This window comes from Lemur catta, chromosome 9 (assembly GCF_020740605.2).
Source record: "Lemur catta isolate mLemCat1 chromosome 9, mLemCat1.pri, whole genome shotgun sequence".
NCBI lineage: Eukaryota > Metazoa > Chordata > Mammalia > Primates > Lemuridae > Lemur > Lemur catta.
The window spans coordinates 4,669,088-4,685,385 of record NC_059136.1 but is presented as its reverse complement, the minus strand read 5'-3'; the positions used below and the strand labels follow the sequence as shown (position 1 = coordinate 4,685,385).

At 61.4% G+C, this 16,298-nt stretch overlaps 1 protein-coding gene and 1 long non-coding RNA gene across 3 annotated transcripts; one reads left to right on the top strand and one right to left on the bottom strand.

Annotated features, from left to right (window-relative positions):
• Positions 1 to 759: 759 nt before the first annotated feature.
• On the bottom strand, positions 760 to 12,101 carry FURIN (furin, paired basic amino acid cleaving enzyme). 2 transcript variants are annotated; one of them, XM_045561657.1, is made up of 16 exons: positions 11,897 to 12,101; positions 8,037 to 8,372; positions 7,534 to 7,632; positions 7,343 to 7,438; positions 6,923 to 7,051; positions 6,737 to 6,813; positions 6,365 to 6,453; positions 5,723 to 5,895; positions 5,103 to 5,315; positions 4,573 to 4,673; positions 4,349 to 4,452; positions 4,141 to 4,258; positions 3,882 to 4,061; positions 3,383 to 3,507; positions 3,159 to 3,269; positions 760 to 2,925 (listed from the first exon to the last, which is right to left on the bottom strand). In XM_045561657.1, the coding sequence occupies exons 2-16, from the start codon at positions 8,211 to 8,213 to the stop codon at positions 2,333 to 2,335; spliced, it is 2,385 nt and encodes a 794-aa protein (XP_045417613.1). In that variant the 5' UTR covers positions 8,214 to 8,372; positions 11,897 to 12,101; the 3' UTR covers positions 760 to 2,332. The 2 variants fall into 2 exon arrangements, with proteins under 2 accessions (XP_045417613.1, XP_045417614.1); XM_045561658.1 differs by lacking the exon at positions 11,897 to 12,101 and adding an exon at positions 10,445 to 11,255.
• A 225-nt stretch (positions 12,102 to 12,326) lies between these two features.
• LOC123645110 lies at positions 12,327 to 15,765 on the top strand. Its single transcript, XR_006737411.1, has 2 exons — positions 12,327 to 12,422; positions 15,028 to 15,765. It is a non-coding gene; the product is annotated as an uncharacterized LOC123645110 (long non-coding RNA).
• The last annotated feature ends 533 nt before the right edge of the window (positions 15,766 to 16,298 follow it).

Genomic DNA, 16,298 nt, shown 5'->3' with positions numbered 1-16,298 from the left:
GGAAACATGGGGAGGGGGCCCCAGCTGGGGCTGAGGGTGGGCGCAGGGTGAGCCCCCAGGCAGGTGTCGAGCCAGGGGGAGCTCGGGGCGTCAGGGGGCCTGGGGCAATCCCAGCACCAGGCCAGGCTGCCCCAGAAGAGGAAGGGGGAAGCCTAGCCGGGTCCTCCCCACTTCACTGGATTCCCCAAGGCAGCTCAGGCGCCAGCCTCCACTTGAATAAAATTCCAAGTAAATATCCCAAAGAAGAGAGGCTTGTTTCTCAGGCATAGGTCCTGGTGGCACAGTCCCCACCCCTTATCCCCAGTCAGGGGCTTCCTGTCCCCAAGGAGACATGGGGCAGTCAAGGGGCAGAGGCCGGGGAGTGGGCAGGTGTGGGCTTTCCCCACGTAGGACTCCGGCTCCCCTGGCACAAGTCAGGCCCCAGCTTCGGTCTCAGCCCTAAGGTGGCCAGGTCACTTTAGCCCAGGAAGACTGAGTAACCAGGACACGGGCCCAGTTACTCCCCACCCGCTGGAAAGCAGGACGTTGGGAGTGGAAGCGCACAGCTCCTGAGGCCCAGGGGGTCACTGGCTCCACGCCCTGGGACTCGTCTCCTTCCGCAAGGGGCTGGCACCTCCTCCCTGCAGGAGACCCTAGAGTCCCTCGGAGAGACTTCAGACTCCTGAGGGGCCCACATGCAGGCAGGCAGGACACCACGCAGGCCCAACTGGCCGCCACTCCCAGCCGGGAAGAACAATGTCACCACACTGGAAACCAGACTTGGTTTGCATAGTCTGCACGTTTAATCACTTTTAAAACCTCTAACATTATCTCGTGTCCATTAAATAGAACCAACAATACTGGGCCTGTTTAAATTACAAGAAAAAAAATCATCGTGCACCAACCCAGTATCTTACAAAACCAGCTGGGCTGGCCACGAGGGTGGGGGCACGGGGAGGAGGGGGCACCCCTGGGCAGGCGGCTAGATACCAGGACAGCTAGGGAAGAGAAAGAAAAGGGGACTCCCAGGTGGGAGGGGACTGATTGTCCTAACGGGAGGGGTGCAAAAGGCACGTCAGAAGAGGGCATTTGTGGGGGGCGTGACAGGTCAGTGCTTTCTCCACCAGGGCACAGTGTTGGAAGGGGCTCAGTGCCACCCCCTGCCCACCCCTGGCACTTGGAGAGCCAGTGACCATGAGCCCTTGGCATGATGAGCCCCACATGAAACACAGACGTCACTCTGCCCCTCCCACCATGACCCCTCTTTCCTCGAGCCCGCCCGTCTGGCCGCCTCTTCAGGACTTGGGGCTCAGCCACCCCTCACTCCTCAGCAACACGCTGCAGCCCCTACACCTCGGGCCAGGGCAGCCAGGGAGGAGCAGGGTGGATGGTGGGTGTGAGAAGGTGGGTGGTCCAGCTGCTACCCCCATTAAAAATACAAAAAAAAACACAAAATCATCAGCATCTAAAGTGAAATAATCACAAAGTGAAAATATATCCTCAAACAGCCCCTGAGATCCCCACAGGGGAAAGCAGCATCGGGTGGGAGGCGGGAGAGCCCGGCTGGGCCACCGTCCCTCCCCACCACCCACCCAGGGGCTCCAGGACTGTGAGTGCCAACAGCCCAGGCAGCCCCGGGCTCAGAAAACAGGGACTTGGGCCCTGGCGGGAGGGAAGGGTGCACGAGAGGGGTGGGTGGTCAGGACGCCAGCATGGGCTCAGCCAGAGCTTCAGCCTTGGCCGTACCGGCCGAGCTCGGCCTGGCAGCCAGCCACGGTGGAGGCACGGAGCGCAGCGGCAGGCAAGGGGACACGCACAGGCGTGCACACCTGGAGGCACCTGCCTTGCCTTGGTCCCTTCCTATGATCACTGCTTCCGCCGAGGCTCACCAGAAGTGGGGGTCAGGGTCAGGGACGCAAAAGCCCTTGGAGAGGTGGCCTCTTCCTTCAAATACCTCCTAGGCCAGCCTCCCTGCTGCCTGGATGGGACCATTATTGCTTTAGAGGGACAGGGAAGGGGCAAGAGCTGCAGCCTGGGTCAGGAATCCCGGAAAGGAAGGGCTGCCCCTCTCCATCCGCAGGAACTCTGGCGGGGGACTGGGCCTTGGAAGCTGCCCTAAAGGTTTCACTCCTTTCTCCACGTGGACGGGGGGAGGTGAGGACCTCCCACCCCCTAGCTGGTCCTGGGGCCCTACCTCGGGCAGCCAGGTGGGCCCAAGGTAGGGTGGGAAGCAGTGTCTGCCCCTCTTGCCTCCCAACTGGGGTCCAAACCCAGTCCCAAGATAAAAAAATACTTTGGTGAATTAAAAAGTGCCCAAGGAGGGAATCGGCGTGAGGGGCGGGCAGTGGGCTCGTCAAAGGGCGCTCTGGTCTTTGATAAAGGCGGTCCTCTCGCCCCGGCCCTCGTCCTCGTCCGAGTCGGACGGGCACTCCTCCTGCCAGGCTTCGGGCGGCAGCCCCTTGTAGGAGATGAGGCCGCGGTCCATGGTGTACACCTTCACGCCCCGGAAGCTGAAGCCTGAGCGCAGCTGCAGGACCAGGAAGACAGTGACGAAGACCAGCACGATGAAGGCGCAGCCGAGGCCGGCCACCACCTCGGGCAGGTGTGAGGGCAGCTGCCCTGCCCGCAGCCGCGGCTCCGTCCCCACCTCCAGTGGTGGCCGGGGCGGCTGCTGCTGTGGCGGGGACTCCCGGCTGCTCTGGCTTTGCCGGGAGCAAGTCTGCTCCACAGGGTCCAGGGAGGCGTGGCTGGGGCAGCTGAGGCAGTCCGTGGGGGCCGGCCCCTGGCATGTGGCACATGAGGCGTGGCAGGGGGCACAGACACTGGCCCGGATGGTCTCCACATCATTCTCAGTGCTGTAGTGTGTGTCGAGGACTTGGGGAGCGGAGCCTGGCGGGCAGTGCTGGACACAGCTCTTCTGGTGCAGGGAGAAGCCCTCCTCGCATACTGTCGGCATGGGGAGGGGTGTCAGCTGGGCGGGCCACGGCCACGGGGCCACGTGAGCCCTCCGCCCCAGGACCATGGCAGCCCCAAGCAGAGTCCCCAGTCCCTAGGAGCCCCTGCCCCAGAACTGTGGTCACCCCAGGCTCATCCCTCTTTTCCTCCTAGAGCTGGGCTGCAGGACAGGCGGCCCCCGTCCCCCGGCCTCAGGCCCACACCCCCCGGCACCCACTACTGACCCACGCAGGCCTGGCTGGACGTGAGAGTCTTGCAGCCGCTGCTCTCGGGAGGTGTTGGCAGCCCCTCGGGGGCTGTGCCATAGAGCACGAGGGTGAACTTGGTCAGCGTCCCTATTCCCGAGCAGGGGAGGAGGCAAGAGTGAGGGCGCGGCACCGTGCCCAGCATCCCAGAGCCTGCCAGCTCTCCTCCTCGTCCCCCACGGCCCCCCACGCGCCCCCAGTACCATAGTTGTTGGCTTCGCTGGTGTTTTCCATCTCCAGGGCCCACTCGCCAGAGGGGTCCTCATCCCAGGAATGGGTTGTCATGAAGGCCCAGTCGTTAAACCCGTCTGCGGAGTAGTCGTGTGGCCTGGGTAGGGGTTGCACACAGCCAGGTGAGGCCTCTGGGGACCCCAGGCCAGGGCACACCACGCCCACGGGGCTGGCAACGCCTGCTGGCCTGGCCACTGCCCGGTGGGCCAGATGCTCTCAACCAGGGGATTCCAGAAAGGTCTAAGGGCGCTACGCAAGGGGACGCACACCACGGCATCACACAGGTAGAAGCCAAGGATTTCTACACTACGCAACAGTCCCACAGGACACAGCTGTCCCTCCCAAAATGCCGGTGGTGCTCCCATGGAGTAGCGCCGGACAGCCGCTGGGGTACGGGTGACTGAAGGCGTGCACGTGGGCTGCCAGGGACAGGAGGCACTGGGCAGGGCAGGCAGGGGACAGGGCAAGCACCTGGCGGCCAGCAGGGTGGAACGGGTGCCCATGGGGCTGACCAGGTGGATGGCCAGGTCGCCACGGCGATTGTAGGACAGGGTGAGCCGCGCCTGAGCGTGCTCCAGCCGCGTGATATGGTTGGGCCCGCCCAGGCACGCGGTGACCGTCTTCCGCACCTCTAGCCGTTTCCCGATGTCCCTGTGCAGAGAGCAGCGGGAGGGTCAGCCTGGCCCGGAGGGACCAGCGGGCCCCCTCCCAGCCTGGGTCCAGCCCTCACTTCGGCTCAGTGAGGATGTCGATGATGCACTTCCGCTGGGGGGCCACCGTTGTCCAGTTCTGGGCCAGGGCCACCATGGCACCTGCATCCAACAGCCCGTAGCCATACGAGTGACTCACTGTGGGGACGGGGAGGCGGGGTCAGCTGGGAGGCATAGAGTGCCCCCCACCTACCTCCACGCTCAGCCCACTGGGCACCCTGTCCTCACCTTTCCGGCCGACACCATTGGTGGCCCAGTCGTTAGCATTAAGGTGGGCTGGCTTTGAGGTCTGTACCACCAGGTGCTGCATGTCCCGCCAGGTGAGGTTCTTACTGCAAAGGAGGAAGGGAGAGGCCGAGGCTCAATCCTTTCGGGAGCAGCTGGAGGGGATGGGCTGTCCTGCAGACGGTGCCAGTAGGGCCAGGGTTGTCCCTCGGCCCCCACCCACTTACTTGGCCTCCAGAGTGAGAGCAATGATGCCAGCCGCCAAGGGGGCAGAGGCAGAAGTGCCTGTGTGAGACTCAGTGCACTTCTGCCGCAAGTCAGTGGTCACCTGCCGGGGCACAATGGTATTAGGGCCTGTGACAGGTGGAGGGGGCCGGGGGACCACCCGGCTGCCCTCCCCCTGCCCACAGGCCCTGGGCACCACAGATGTCTTGGTCCCAGTGGCTGCCTTGCTAACCCGCTGGGGACAGGCCAAGGCAATGGGGACAGTTCCCCAAGCAATGAGTGGGCTCGACCAGAGGCTGGGGACCGTGGAGAGCAACGCGTGTTTTAGGGAGAGCCCACACGTCTTGAAGACTTCACAGATGGCTCCATGGCCCCCGAGAGCCTCAGAGAGCCGAAGCTCACAATGCACCACGCCTGAGCCTCTACCACCCAGCCCCCGGGGGAAGGGAGGCCCACGGGGTCCACGAGGGGGCCCTGGGCAGAGCCAGCAGGCAGCCCCTCTTCCCCAGCCCCCACCCGGGGCAGGACTCACGATCTGCTTCTCATTCTGGTTGCCGCTGCTGTAGGTCGTGGCCAGTGTGGACGAGCAGGCCTCGCTGTACCAGGGCACGTTGCCGAACTGCGTGGCGCTGCTAATGGACAGCGTGTAGATACTATTGGTGTAGCCGTCGCAGTTGCAGCTGTCATGTTCCCGGCCCCCGTTCCCTGAGGCCCAGACAAAGATGGAGCCCAGCCCCCCTCGGCCCTGTGGACAGAGCGGGCTGGGGTCACTCGGGATCGGGACTCGGGGAGGCCTGGAGGGAAGATGCTCCCGGAGACTGGGCAGGCTGGGCCTCATTCTCTGGGGACCTGTCTACTTCCCAGGTGCCCTGTGAGATCCCTGGTGGATCAGGTATGTTTGCAAATACCGCTGTGCACAAAAAACTAGACCAGGGCCAGCACCCAGTGCTCAGGGTGGCGGTCTCCAGGGAGTGGGGCTAGGGGCTATTTGTATTTTCTTCACTCTTTTTTCTGTCCGTTAATGTTTTATTAAACATGCTTCGTATAAAATTAAAAAACACAGGAATGAAACAAAACAAAAGATACAAGGGCGAGAGCTGCAGAGAGGACAGCGCTGGCCTGCCCCGGAGGCCGGACCAGGCCCCGCCTCACCTGGCTCACGCCCCGGAAGAAGGCCTCCTCGGCCAGGCGCGCCGGCCCGTCCACCGTCTTGCCGTCGTCCTCGGGGCCCCAGCTGGCGCTGTAGATGTGGATGTGGTTGGGGTTCAGGCCCAGCGAGCGTGCCTCCACCGCGTCGGTGACCTCTCCGTCCAGCATGCGCACCCCTGACCACGAAGGATGCCGTGTGGGTCCAGCCGCCAGGCCCCTCCCCGAGCACACCCGGCCCTGCCCCCAGGGGGAGCTGGGGAAGCCCGAGCCCCATCCACCTGTCTGCCTCTGCCCCTCACAGGCAAGGCCGGAGAGGGAAGAGAGGCGACCTCCTGCCCCCAACCACGCATCTGCACTAGGGAGAGACTCTGGGCTTCAAAGGAGCATGGTGACCAGGGCCTGCCATGTGAGCACTGAGGACGGGTTGTGAGGATTTGGGGAGACTCCTGCTGAGAAACACCCACCCCACCCCACAGGGCCACCGGCACTGGGGGTCCAGCTACTTGAGTCACTGAGAACCCTCTATGGAATGTCTATCAGGTCAAAGGATCCACAGTGGGAAAGTGGCAGGCACTGAGCAGCGGGCAGAGAAAAGTCCCACTGAAGGGCCCTCCCAAAGACGGAATGGCCAAGGCCCACACCCACCTCCAATGCGGGCGTTATAGGCCACGCCTACACCGCAGACGCCATTGTTGGCCACTGCGGCCACTTCGCCTGCACACCGTGTGCCATGCCTGCCAGGGCCAAGAGCATAGCATGAGTAGGGTGGACAGGGTGCAGCAGACGTGGCCTGAGGAGCAGGAAGGATCTGTGTGCCCCCATGCTCAGCCCCCCACCACCACTGCCCTCGGCGGTGCCAGCTCCACTCCGACCAAACCCTCCCTGGGAGCCCCAGCTGCACCAGGCCCGTGGAGAAAGCTTCAGGCTGCTGAGCGGGGCACATCCTGCTGGGCTCAGCCCTGTTTCCCTGGTGCAAGGGAGGAGGGAGGCAGAGGCCAGGGACCTGCCATTTCTTACCTGTTGTCATTCATCTGTGTATACCGAGGCTGGGGGTCAGGGTCTTGGTCGTTGACATCAAAACTGGCCCCAGGGTCCTGGAAAGGATGTGGCCACTGTCAGGAGCAGCTGGACCTCACTGTCCTAACAGGACAGCCCCTAGCCACCCCTCGCCAGGGACTGCTGCCGCCTCCCCCGCCTCCTCACATAATTGCCTGCCAAGTCCGGGTGGTTCTTCTCAATGCCATCGTCCAGGATGGAGACCACGATGCCGCGCCCCGTGTAGCCCTGGGCCCAGGCCTCCTTCACATTCAGGTCCCGCTGAGTGACGCCCGCCTGTGCAGACACCCACCCCCGTCACTTAGGAGATGCGGAGGCTGTGTGAAGTTAGGGATGCCCGGACCCCCTCGCCACCCCCCACCACCTTCTCCACCCTCCCTGAAGTGCCGCCGTTGGTTGTGCCTGCCTGGCAATGTGAGGAGCTCGGGGAGGGCCATCCCAGGCTTAGCGGGCTGGGCTGGGGACACCGGCCAGCAGAAGGGAAGGAAGAGAATCAGAGGAGGCCACAGAGGCAGCCTCACGCACCCATGGGAGTCCCCAGGGGGTGGCGGGTGAGGAGGCGCGTACCAGGTACCACTGCTGGGGAAACTTGGGGTCTGTGGGCTCCTGGTACACATCCCGTTTGGTCCGTCGCTTTGCCACCTGCTGCTCCAGCCACTGCACCTGTGAGGGAGTGAGGGAAAGATGGTGTGTGGGCGGGAGAGGGGCTCCTGAGAGCAGAGAGGTGGGTGGCAGCAGGGGGCCAGGGCCACACTCACTTGAGGCTCCTTCTGCAGCCGGCTGTGCCGCGGGCGGTGAGGCGACAGGGACCGCTTTGTCACTGCTCGATGCCAGAAGTGGTAATAGTCGCCGAAGATCTGCAATAGAGCAGGACGTCTGAGCTGGGCTTTCCATCTGTCGGTCCCCAGGGAGGCGGGGGACGGGGGTGGACAACGGCTGCACGGGAGACTTACAATGGCAGGGGTGGGGCGGGGCATCTGCTCCCTGCCCAGGACCCACAAAGAACACGCAGGGCACTGAGAGGGCTCACCCCTACTGGGGCACGCTGGTCGTCTGAGCCACCTATGCTAAAAGCCCAGGGGCAGGACCAGCCACTGCACCCATTCCACCGGCCTCCCAGCACATGCCTTCTACACAGAGGCACCTGAGAGAACAAGCCCAAAAGTTCTTGCTCCCTGGTGCCAGAGCCCCTGTCTTTTCCGGGCCCCACCTGCTGGCAATGTCCTGTGTCTAGCCCAGCAGGCCAGGTAAGAACACGTACCTGACCCAGGTTGAGGAACCCATGCTTTCGTGCCACGCTGTCCGCCACTGCCGGGCCTCCAGGAATGTGCACAGCCCATGTGTTGGTGAAGACCTTCTGGCCCCGGGCATCAGCTGCCAGCAGGACCAAGGTTCCTGCTGCTGCTACCACCCATAGCAACCAGGGCCTCAGCTCCATGGAGGGGGCAGGTGGCCGGGACCCCGGAGCTCTCGACTCCTTGGCCTGGTCACAGGGCCTCGGCTTCCACGTGCCTGCTCACTGCCTGTGGCCCGGGATTAACTGGCGGGGGCATGAGGCCGAGACTGGCAGGGCTCGGGAGGGTGAGGGCTGGTGGCTCTGAGGGGAAGAAGAAGGGAAGAGGGGACAGAGTCAGCACCTCCCCCCGGCCACGCAGTAGAGCTGCCCTCCCTCCCCAGGGCTCATCTAGGCCTGAAAGGGGCTCTGGAAGACAGGAAAGAAGAAATCCAGGCCCCAAGGTCTGCTGGATGCAATGGGTCCCCCGGACCCCGCCAGGCCTTTCTCCACAGAGAATACAAGTGTGACACAAGATGTGGGAGGAAGAGTATTAAGGCTTAAGTCACTCAAAATCAGAAAAAACAAATGAATAAATATTCACCGTGATGAAAGTAAAAAGATACGCTACGAGGCAGTGTGTACACAAAATCCCATTTTTTGTTTTTTAAAAACTATTTATACATGTATATTTATACATAACTCAAAACAAAATCTGGAAGGACACACGCTAAAATGTTAACAGTGGTTCTCTCAAGATGGTGAGAATTACGAGTCATTGTTATTTTCTTCTTTGTGTCATTGTATATTCTCCAAATTACCTAGGTATATTTTACATAAGAATAAAGCACTGGCTTTTTAAAGTTTTTAAATGAATGGTGTCTACACAACTCGCTAGGGTTTCCTGGTTCAGCAAAGCAGATTCAGACACAGGGAGTTATCTGCAAAGCCCCCCAGCCCTGGCAGGACGGGCAATGCTCGGTGGGACGGGCTTTGCAGGCCATGCTCCGGCAGGGGGATCACAGAGGCTGCACCCCCTCCAGGGCTGAGATGGCGGCTATCAGTGAAGGGAGGGCCCAGGCTCCTGTCTACAGCCTCCTGGGGAACGTTGGGGCTGCACTGCCCCGCCCTGCCCACCGGGCCTGGAGGCCCCCCAGCAGCCCCCTGGCTCCCTCCACACCCACCCTTGCGTAATCCGAGCCGGGCAGCCAGGGCAAACACTGGCTGCTGAGCCAGGAGCGCCAAGGTGAGGCTGAATCAATAGTCCTCGTGTTGTTTTTCCTCCTTCAGCAAACAGACAGTGGGACCTCTCTGCCCAGGGCCACATAACTGTCCCCACATAGGGCCTCTGACTAGCCAGAAGCCAAGCCCCTGGGTGGGGGGAAGCTGGGAGAGGTCCCAGGGGTGCCGCTGGGGGTACCCGTCTCAGCGCCAAGCTCCTTGAGCGGCGTCCACGGGGCCCCAGATGCCCCTACCACTCCTGCGGCTGAGGCCACACTTTGCCGGATGGCAAAACGTAGGCACCTCAGCTCACGCAGACCCTGGGGAGCTGGACAGGCAGGCTTGCCACCTGGAACTCGTCACCTCTCCAGGGGCAGCCCTCAGCCACGACTGGCGTCCCTGGCTGCCTACAATCCCACCCTGCAGGCTGGGGGGACTCCACACACAATTCCTGGAGTATTTTCAGTTTAGACCAAAATAACCTGACAGCTGACGGCAAGAAACATCTACAATGCAGCTCCTCCACACCCTGAGGGGCAGATCCACAGGGTACCAGGACAGGCCTGGGAACCACAGTCTCATGACACCCTGGGTGACTGGTTCCAGAAAGCTGGCTTGAGCAATGACTGGACAGCCACATGCCCTAGCCCTAGGGGGTGAAGAGACACCAAGCCCCTCATTCAACAGAGGATGTGGGGCCCAGGGGGCAAAGCCGCATAAGAACAGGGCCTCTTCTCCCTTTCTTGCCACAACAGCTGCCTCTTGGGTCCAGATGTCATGCACAAACCCTGACTACAGTGCTATGAGCCCTGCTGGGGCCCCCAAGGCAAGGCTCGGTTCATCTGGGTCTAGCCCAGATTCCCGCACACAGTGGATGGAGCCACAGCTGCCTGGTGTTAAACGTGATAAACCAACTATTTAATTACCTTGCAGCACCCAGAAAGCAAGCAGGCTTCAGGCACAACCCAACAGTCCCCCAAGAAACAGGGCCAGCCTCCCTCTGCCCAATGTCCCCACCCATGGTGAAGGGTGGATATGGCTTTCAGAACCTTGAAAGCCCCTGACAGCTCTGCCTCAGCATCCAGGATAGAGGGAGGACCCCTCCCAAAAAAGTAAGCACCGAGAACAATGAATGAATGGGCTTCTTCCCACCCCCACTCCAGACTCTGACTCACCCTCGGAGTCCCAGTTTGTCTCAAACCCACAGGCTTGCTCTGTTTCTTGTGATCCTGTTTCACATGGGACTCAGCTCCAGCCTGCGGCCACAGAGAGCTGTGGGTGCTCTTCCTGGCTGTGTTCTTGGGCAAAGCCCTTTTCTCTAGCTCCAGAACCTCCTGACACAGAGCCACGCCGGGGCACCCCAACTGCACCTACCCCCAGGACCGACTGCTGTTTCCCAGGCACTAGAAGTCTGGCTCAGACAGGGCCACAGAGCAAGCCACTGGAGGGGTGCTCGGACACGGTGTCTAGCAGAGACACCAAGCCGGGTCCTGTTACACGCACTGGGAGGCTCTGGTGAAATGAAGACTTCCAGTCCCTATTCATATACTGTTTGGTGCGTGATCTTACGCAAGTCACTTCCTCTCGAGGAGCCTCAGTTTCCTTGATGGTAAAAACTGCTAGACCAGCGGTTTTCAAACTTTTTTTTTAAGCCACAAAATTCTTTTTTAAAAACCAAATATTCCGTGGAAGCCCAATATAGGAAATACTAAAACTAGGGCTGTTCTTGGTGAGATGGGGCCAGGCTACTTTCTTTTGCGGTGTCGACACCTGGCCAGCAGCTGCCCAGCGCTCAACTAGGCCACATCGCCTGGGCTCCCCCGCAGAAAGAGAACCCCAACACTCTCCAAACCCCAACACTCTCCGGTAGACGGGGGTCTGCACCCCCAGGGGCAAGCGCGCTGGGATGATGGGAAAGCAGGTTCTGACAGACAGGCAACTGCCGTCAGACCTGTCTGGCAAGCAGGCCGCCCCTAGCTCCGGCCACCCCACGGGGGCCTCGGCCAGGCCTAGGCAGAAGGCCACCGCGGAACCTACCTGGGCCGGCCCGCCAGAGCCTGCGGCCCCGCACCTGAGTCCTCTGTCGCACAGGTGTGCGGGCGGGGGAGAGACCCGGCCAGGAATAACCCCCCACCAGCCCCCGCAGCCGCTCCTCCCCCGCCCGGCGGAGCGAGGCCCTCCCGGCCGCGAGTGGGCGAGTGCCCGCGGCCCCGGGGACGGCGGGGAGGCGGGAGCACCCGGCGCCCCGGAATTCTCGCCCATCCCGCCCAGCAGGGCTCCGCGGGCGCTTCCTGAGGTCAGAGGGCTCGCCCCGGCCCCAAGCGGAAAAGTACCGGCACGGGCAGGGGCCGGGGCCGAAGCGGGCCCGGCGCGCTCAGGTGGGCTGCGGGGCGCCCTTCCTGCTCCCCGCGGCTCCACCCTCGGGCCCGGCCCGGGAGCCAGTTCCCAAAGCCGGCCGGGCGGCCGGACCCTCGGGACCCGGGTCAGGGCTGTCCCGGCGCCAGCGCCCCCGACTCGCGGCCGGGCGCTCGGGCCGCGGCGCCCGCTCCCCCGGCGGAGGCCCGGCGGTCCCCTCGGCCCGGCCCCGGCGCGCCGCCGGCCCCAGGCCCCGCGCCCTCGACGCTTACCCTGGGGAGCCCGGGCGGCGAAACTTTTCCGGGCGAGCGCCGCGGCGGCTCCAGCGCCCCTCGGCCGAGCGGAGAGCCCGGCGGCGGGGCCTGGGCTCGGCGCGGTCCCCGTGCCCGGCACCGGCGTCACGGCGCGGAGGCGGCGAGGCGCGGCGGCGCGGCCTCGGCCGGGCCGGCGACCAGGGCAGGGCTCGGCCTCCGGTCCGGCTCCGGCGCAGGCGGGGGCAGCGGCCGGGCCGCGGCGGCGCGGCTTGTTTACTCGGGCCGCTGTCAGCGGCGGCGGCGGCAGCCGGGCTCCTCCTCCTCCGCCGCCGCGCCCCTCCCCCTCGCGGCGCCACCTCCGCGCTCCCCCGACCGTCGCCGCTACCGCCGCCGCCTGCCCGCGGCCCCGGCCCGCCGCGCCGCCCATGCCGCCGGCCCGGGCCCGCGTTCGGAGCGCGAGCGCCGCGCGCACCAGCGCGCCCGGCCCCGAGCGGCTCCGCGGCCTTCTGGGGCGCCCGCTGCCTCCGGCTCCTGCTAGGGGCAGGTAGGAAGTGGGGCCGGCGATCCCAAAGCCCTCCGGCCGCCGGCGCGTCCCCCAGGCCCCTGTGTCCGCGCTCCCGCCCCGGCTCGGCTCTTCGCGCCGCGAGCTCCCTGGGCAGACGGCCGCGGAGACCCAAACCGGGCACCGGTGGGACGGAAGGGCTGGGGGAGTCGGTCTGAGCCCAGCCTCGGCCAGAGCCTAGGGGACTGGCCCTCTCCTTCCCCGCTTCCCCACGCCGGAGCCATGAGTTTGAGCGTGACCCGGTCAAGTGCCCTGGGACGGCGGGCCTGGGGTGCTCCACTCCTGGGTCGAGGAAGGACTTCACAGCGCAGGGCGAGCCTCCTCGTGGCCTACAGTTGGAGGAGTCACGACTGAATTTGCATCTATATAGATGGATATATAAGCAGAAGTAGCCTACCTCCTTTAAATTTTTGCAGCTTTCTTACACCAACCTCGTGCCAGGCACCTGGCCAGTTTACATTATCTACTCCTATGTACATTATTTAATCCACATAATCCCTTCAGGCTGACGTTATTAATCCCATTTTGCAGATAAGGAAACTGAGGCACACAAAGTTTAAATAATTCGCCCAAAGTCCCACAGCTAGCAGGCCTCAGCCTGGAGCTCCGAGGCTGGGTTTTGGTAGAGCCTGAATCCAAGCTACTTGCAGTGTATCAGCGGGAGCCGCCCCTCCCTGGGCCCTAGAAAATGTCTGCACTCCTTGGCTGAGGCCGACCCTGCTTCAGCTGGGAAAGAGAAGAGGGAAAATGTGACCAAGGGCTTCCCAGGCTGGGTTATTCCAAGGTCGCAGAGCAACCTCTGCTCAGGGCTCACCACCTGAGAGAGGACCTGGCAGCACAGGGTTACCTTGTGGCAGAGTCTGTGGCCTCCGTCACACACAGGTTCCCGGATAATGAAAACATAAACACCACTGAGGGCTTTTTATAAGCCAGGCACCGTTCTAAGCTCTTTCCATGCGTTAGCTCGTTTCGTCCTCACCACAAGCCCCTTGGCGGGTTTCAGTACCCTTTCCTTCAGGTGCCTTTTATGCACCACTCTACAACTTACAGAGGAGGAAACTGAGGCCCAGGGAGGTTAAATAATATTCCTAAGGTAACTCATGTGAAAAGTCAATCAGCAAACAGGCTCAAATCCCTGTGGCAATAATTTGTACTATGCCACCTTAAACAAGTTATTTAATTTCTCAGAGCCTCAGTTAACCCTTCCGTGAAATGGAGATAATATTCAGTTGATGGGCTCGGGTACCATTGGGCACCCTTGCAAACATGGCGAAAACTGGCAACTTGAGGAAGAATGTGGGGTCCTTAGAGTTGAGCTGGGAGATAAGTCTGGTTGGCCCCCTCCTTGAGAGGGGACTTGCCCCTAGGGGGAGCTAAGATTGTAGGGTCCACTGTGGGGCAGCCCCGACCAGTGCCGGCCACGTTGGAAATGACACTCCTGTAAGTCAGAGTGAGGCAGGAAGTGAGTCACGGCTCTTCCTCAGGCTGTGAGCAAGAGAACCCCATTGAGGGGAAACAGGGACAGGGCTGGCCCCCAGTGCCATTCCCACATGTCCTCTGGCCTAAAAGAAAGGTCAGCCCAGAAAAAAGCAACAGAGCCGCCTGGGGGCCCCACCCATCCTGGAGGCTGGCCCCAGGGGAGCCGCAGTGGCCTTGGTGGGGGAGGGGCGAGCCCGCCCAGACAGCTGTCACCCAGCCAGACCCAGAGGAACTTCCCTGTTTCTTCCTTCGGAGCGGCTTTGCCCCTCCAGCCCTGCCTTCGGCCCGAGGCAGACGCCGAGCCGAGCCGCTCAGAGGCGCATCACTGACAGGGAGGGATGAGAAGGGCTTGGGCAGGTGAGCTCCTGCCCTTGCTTCACCCAGCGCTTCTCAACTTGTGTCCCTCTCATGTGTGGGGTTTCATATAAGATTGTATTTTGTAACAATTCTGCTAAAAAGAATTTGAAAGGCACTCTCCACGAGAGCCCTGTGGAGAGAATCCCATTTTGCCACAGCTAGTGACGTCTTCCTTTATCTCATTGCAGTGAGTCCTGTGGCAGGTATTGTTATACTCCCAACCGCTAAGCTGTCCCCAGAGCCCAGGCCTCAGGACTTGGGGCCTCTGGAGCCCAGTGTCCTCTGCAGTCCCGCTTTATCACTTGGTGCAGTAGTTGGTTGGACTTGGGCATGTCACAGGAGCCCGGCAGTGGATGGGAGGAGAGGGCCTGGGAAGGGGGTCCCACCTGCCCAGCAGGTCTCCGGGAGGAGGGTCCAGCCGTCCAGGCTTCTCTTTACCCTTGGATGGGAGGCTAATCCAGAAGGCTCCTGCGAATAGCCATAGTCCTTGGAGTCACCCCGACTCCAGGTGCTTGTGTTATCATCCCCTGGGGTGCCCCGGACGTCTCAGAGCTGTTCCGCCACCTCAGGCATCTCAAAGCCTTCAGCGGCAGCACCCACACCTGGTTTTAATCAAAGTGTCTGCACGACATTCATACTTGCACAGAAAGGTGCACAACAGAATTTAATTGGTGTTTTTCTCTGAAAGGGTCAGATTTGAAAGCTATTTGTTTCCTTTTTTTTTTTTTTTTTGCTTACCTGCATTTTCCAGGAATGTCTACAATAACTCTTGTAATGAAATAATTCAACCTGTAAGTCAAGCAGAATCAAAGAAAGCACGCCCATACTTCACCGTCCAGCTCCGGAGCATCTGGGGTCCATCCTGACCGCTGCAGCTTCCCCTGTCGGCGCCGGTGCGACAGTCGGGCTCCTATCCCATCACGGGGCAGGGCCCTTCCAGTTCTGGCTAAACCACTTTGGAAAAACCTTCTTTATATGATGGGCAAACAGGGTGTCTGTGGGTGGGGGGAGGAGCTGGAAGTGATTTGGTGGTGACATATCTGGTCACGCTGGGACTAGCTCCCAGCATGGCCAGCCTTTCTCATCTTCCCCATTTATTGGGGTGGGTGTGCATTTACCTTTTACCGCCGGGCTTTGCCACATCCCAGTCACTTGGCTTAATGGCCTCCTTCTGCAAGCTCCAGCTCTGTGTCTTCTGCCTTGCCTTCCATGCCCAGCCGGTGCTACCCACAATTAGGCACCTAATAAATGCTCTGGGTGCAGTCTAGGCTGGCAGACAGTCATTGAGCAGCTCCTGGAAGATGGGTCCCTTAGAGCTCGTCTGCAGGAAGCCAGAGACACCTCTGGTAGAGCTGCAAGGAGGTATTAATACTTGAAACCCACCAGGATGTTCCTAAGTTTGTGACCTCCGTGGCCTTGCAGCTCCAAGAAACTGCTGCCCTTCCTTCTCCTTTTGATCCAGAAAAGTAAAAACAGTCAATCATCATAACTTTGGAGTTTTTCAGTCCGTTTGTCATCCAGAACAAGGTTTCTCAACCTCAGCACTATTGACAGCTTGGGACAGATAATTCTCTGTTGTGGGGACCATCCTGTGTATTGTGGGACGTTCAGCCACATCCCCAGGCTCTAAACACTAGATGCCAGTAGCACCCTCACTCCCATGATGACAACCAGAAAGATCTCCAGACATTGCCAAATGTCCCTGGGGGACAAAATCACTCCTAATTGAGAACCACTGATGCAGGGTGAGGAGTGTCACGGAGCGGTGGCTGATGTGCGAGGTGGCAGAGTTGCCTGCCGGGAACTGTGCGGAGACAGCTGGCAGTGAGAGAGAAAACTCCCAAACCCAAAACCGCCCAGCACGGCCGTGCAACCGTGGGGCCACTTAGCATTCAGGGCCAAGAATCTTCTGCATCGTCACGACATCCGAGGAGGTCTCTTTCAGAAATGTTAATAATAATGCTGAATCAAGGGCGGGGTCAGTCATGTCCGTTTTCTAAGGCTGGGAGGTGCGTGAGCCAC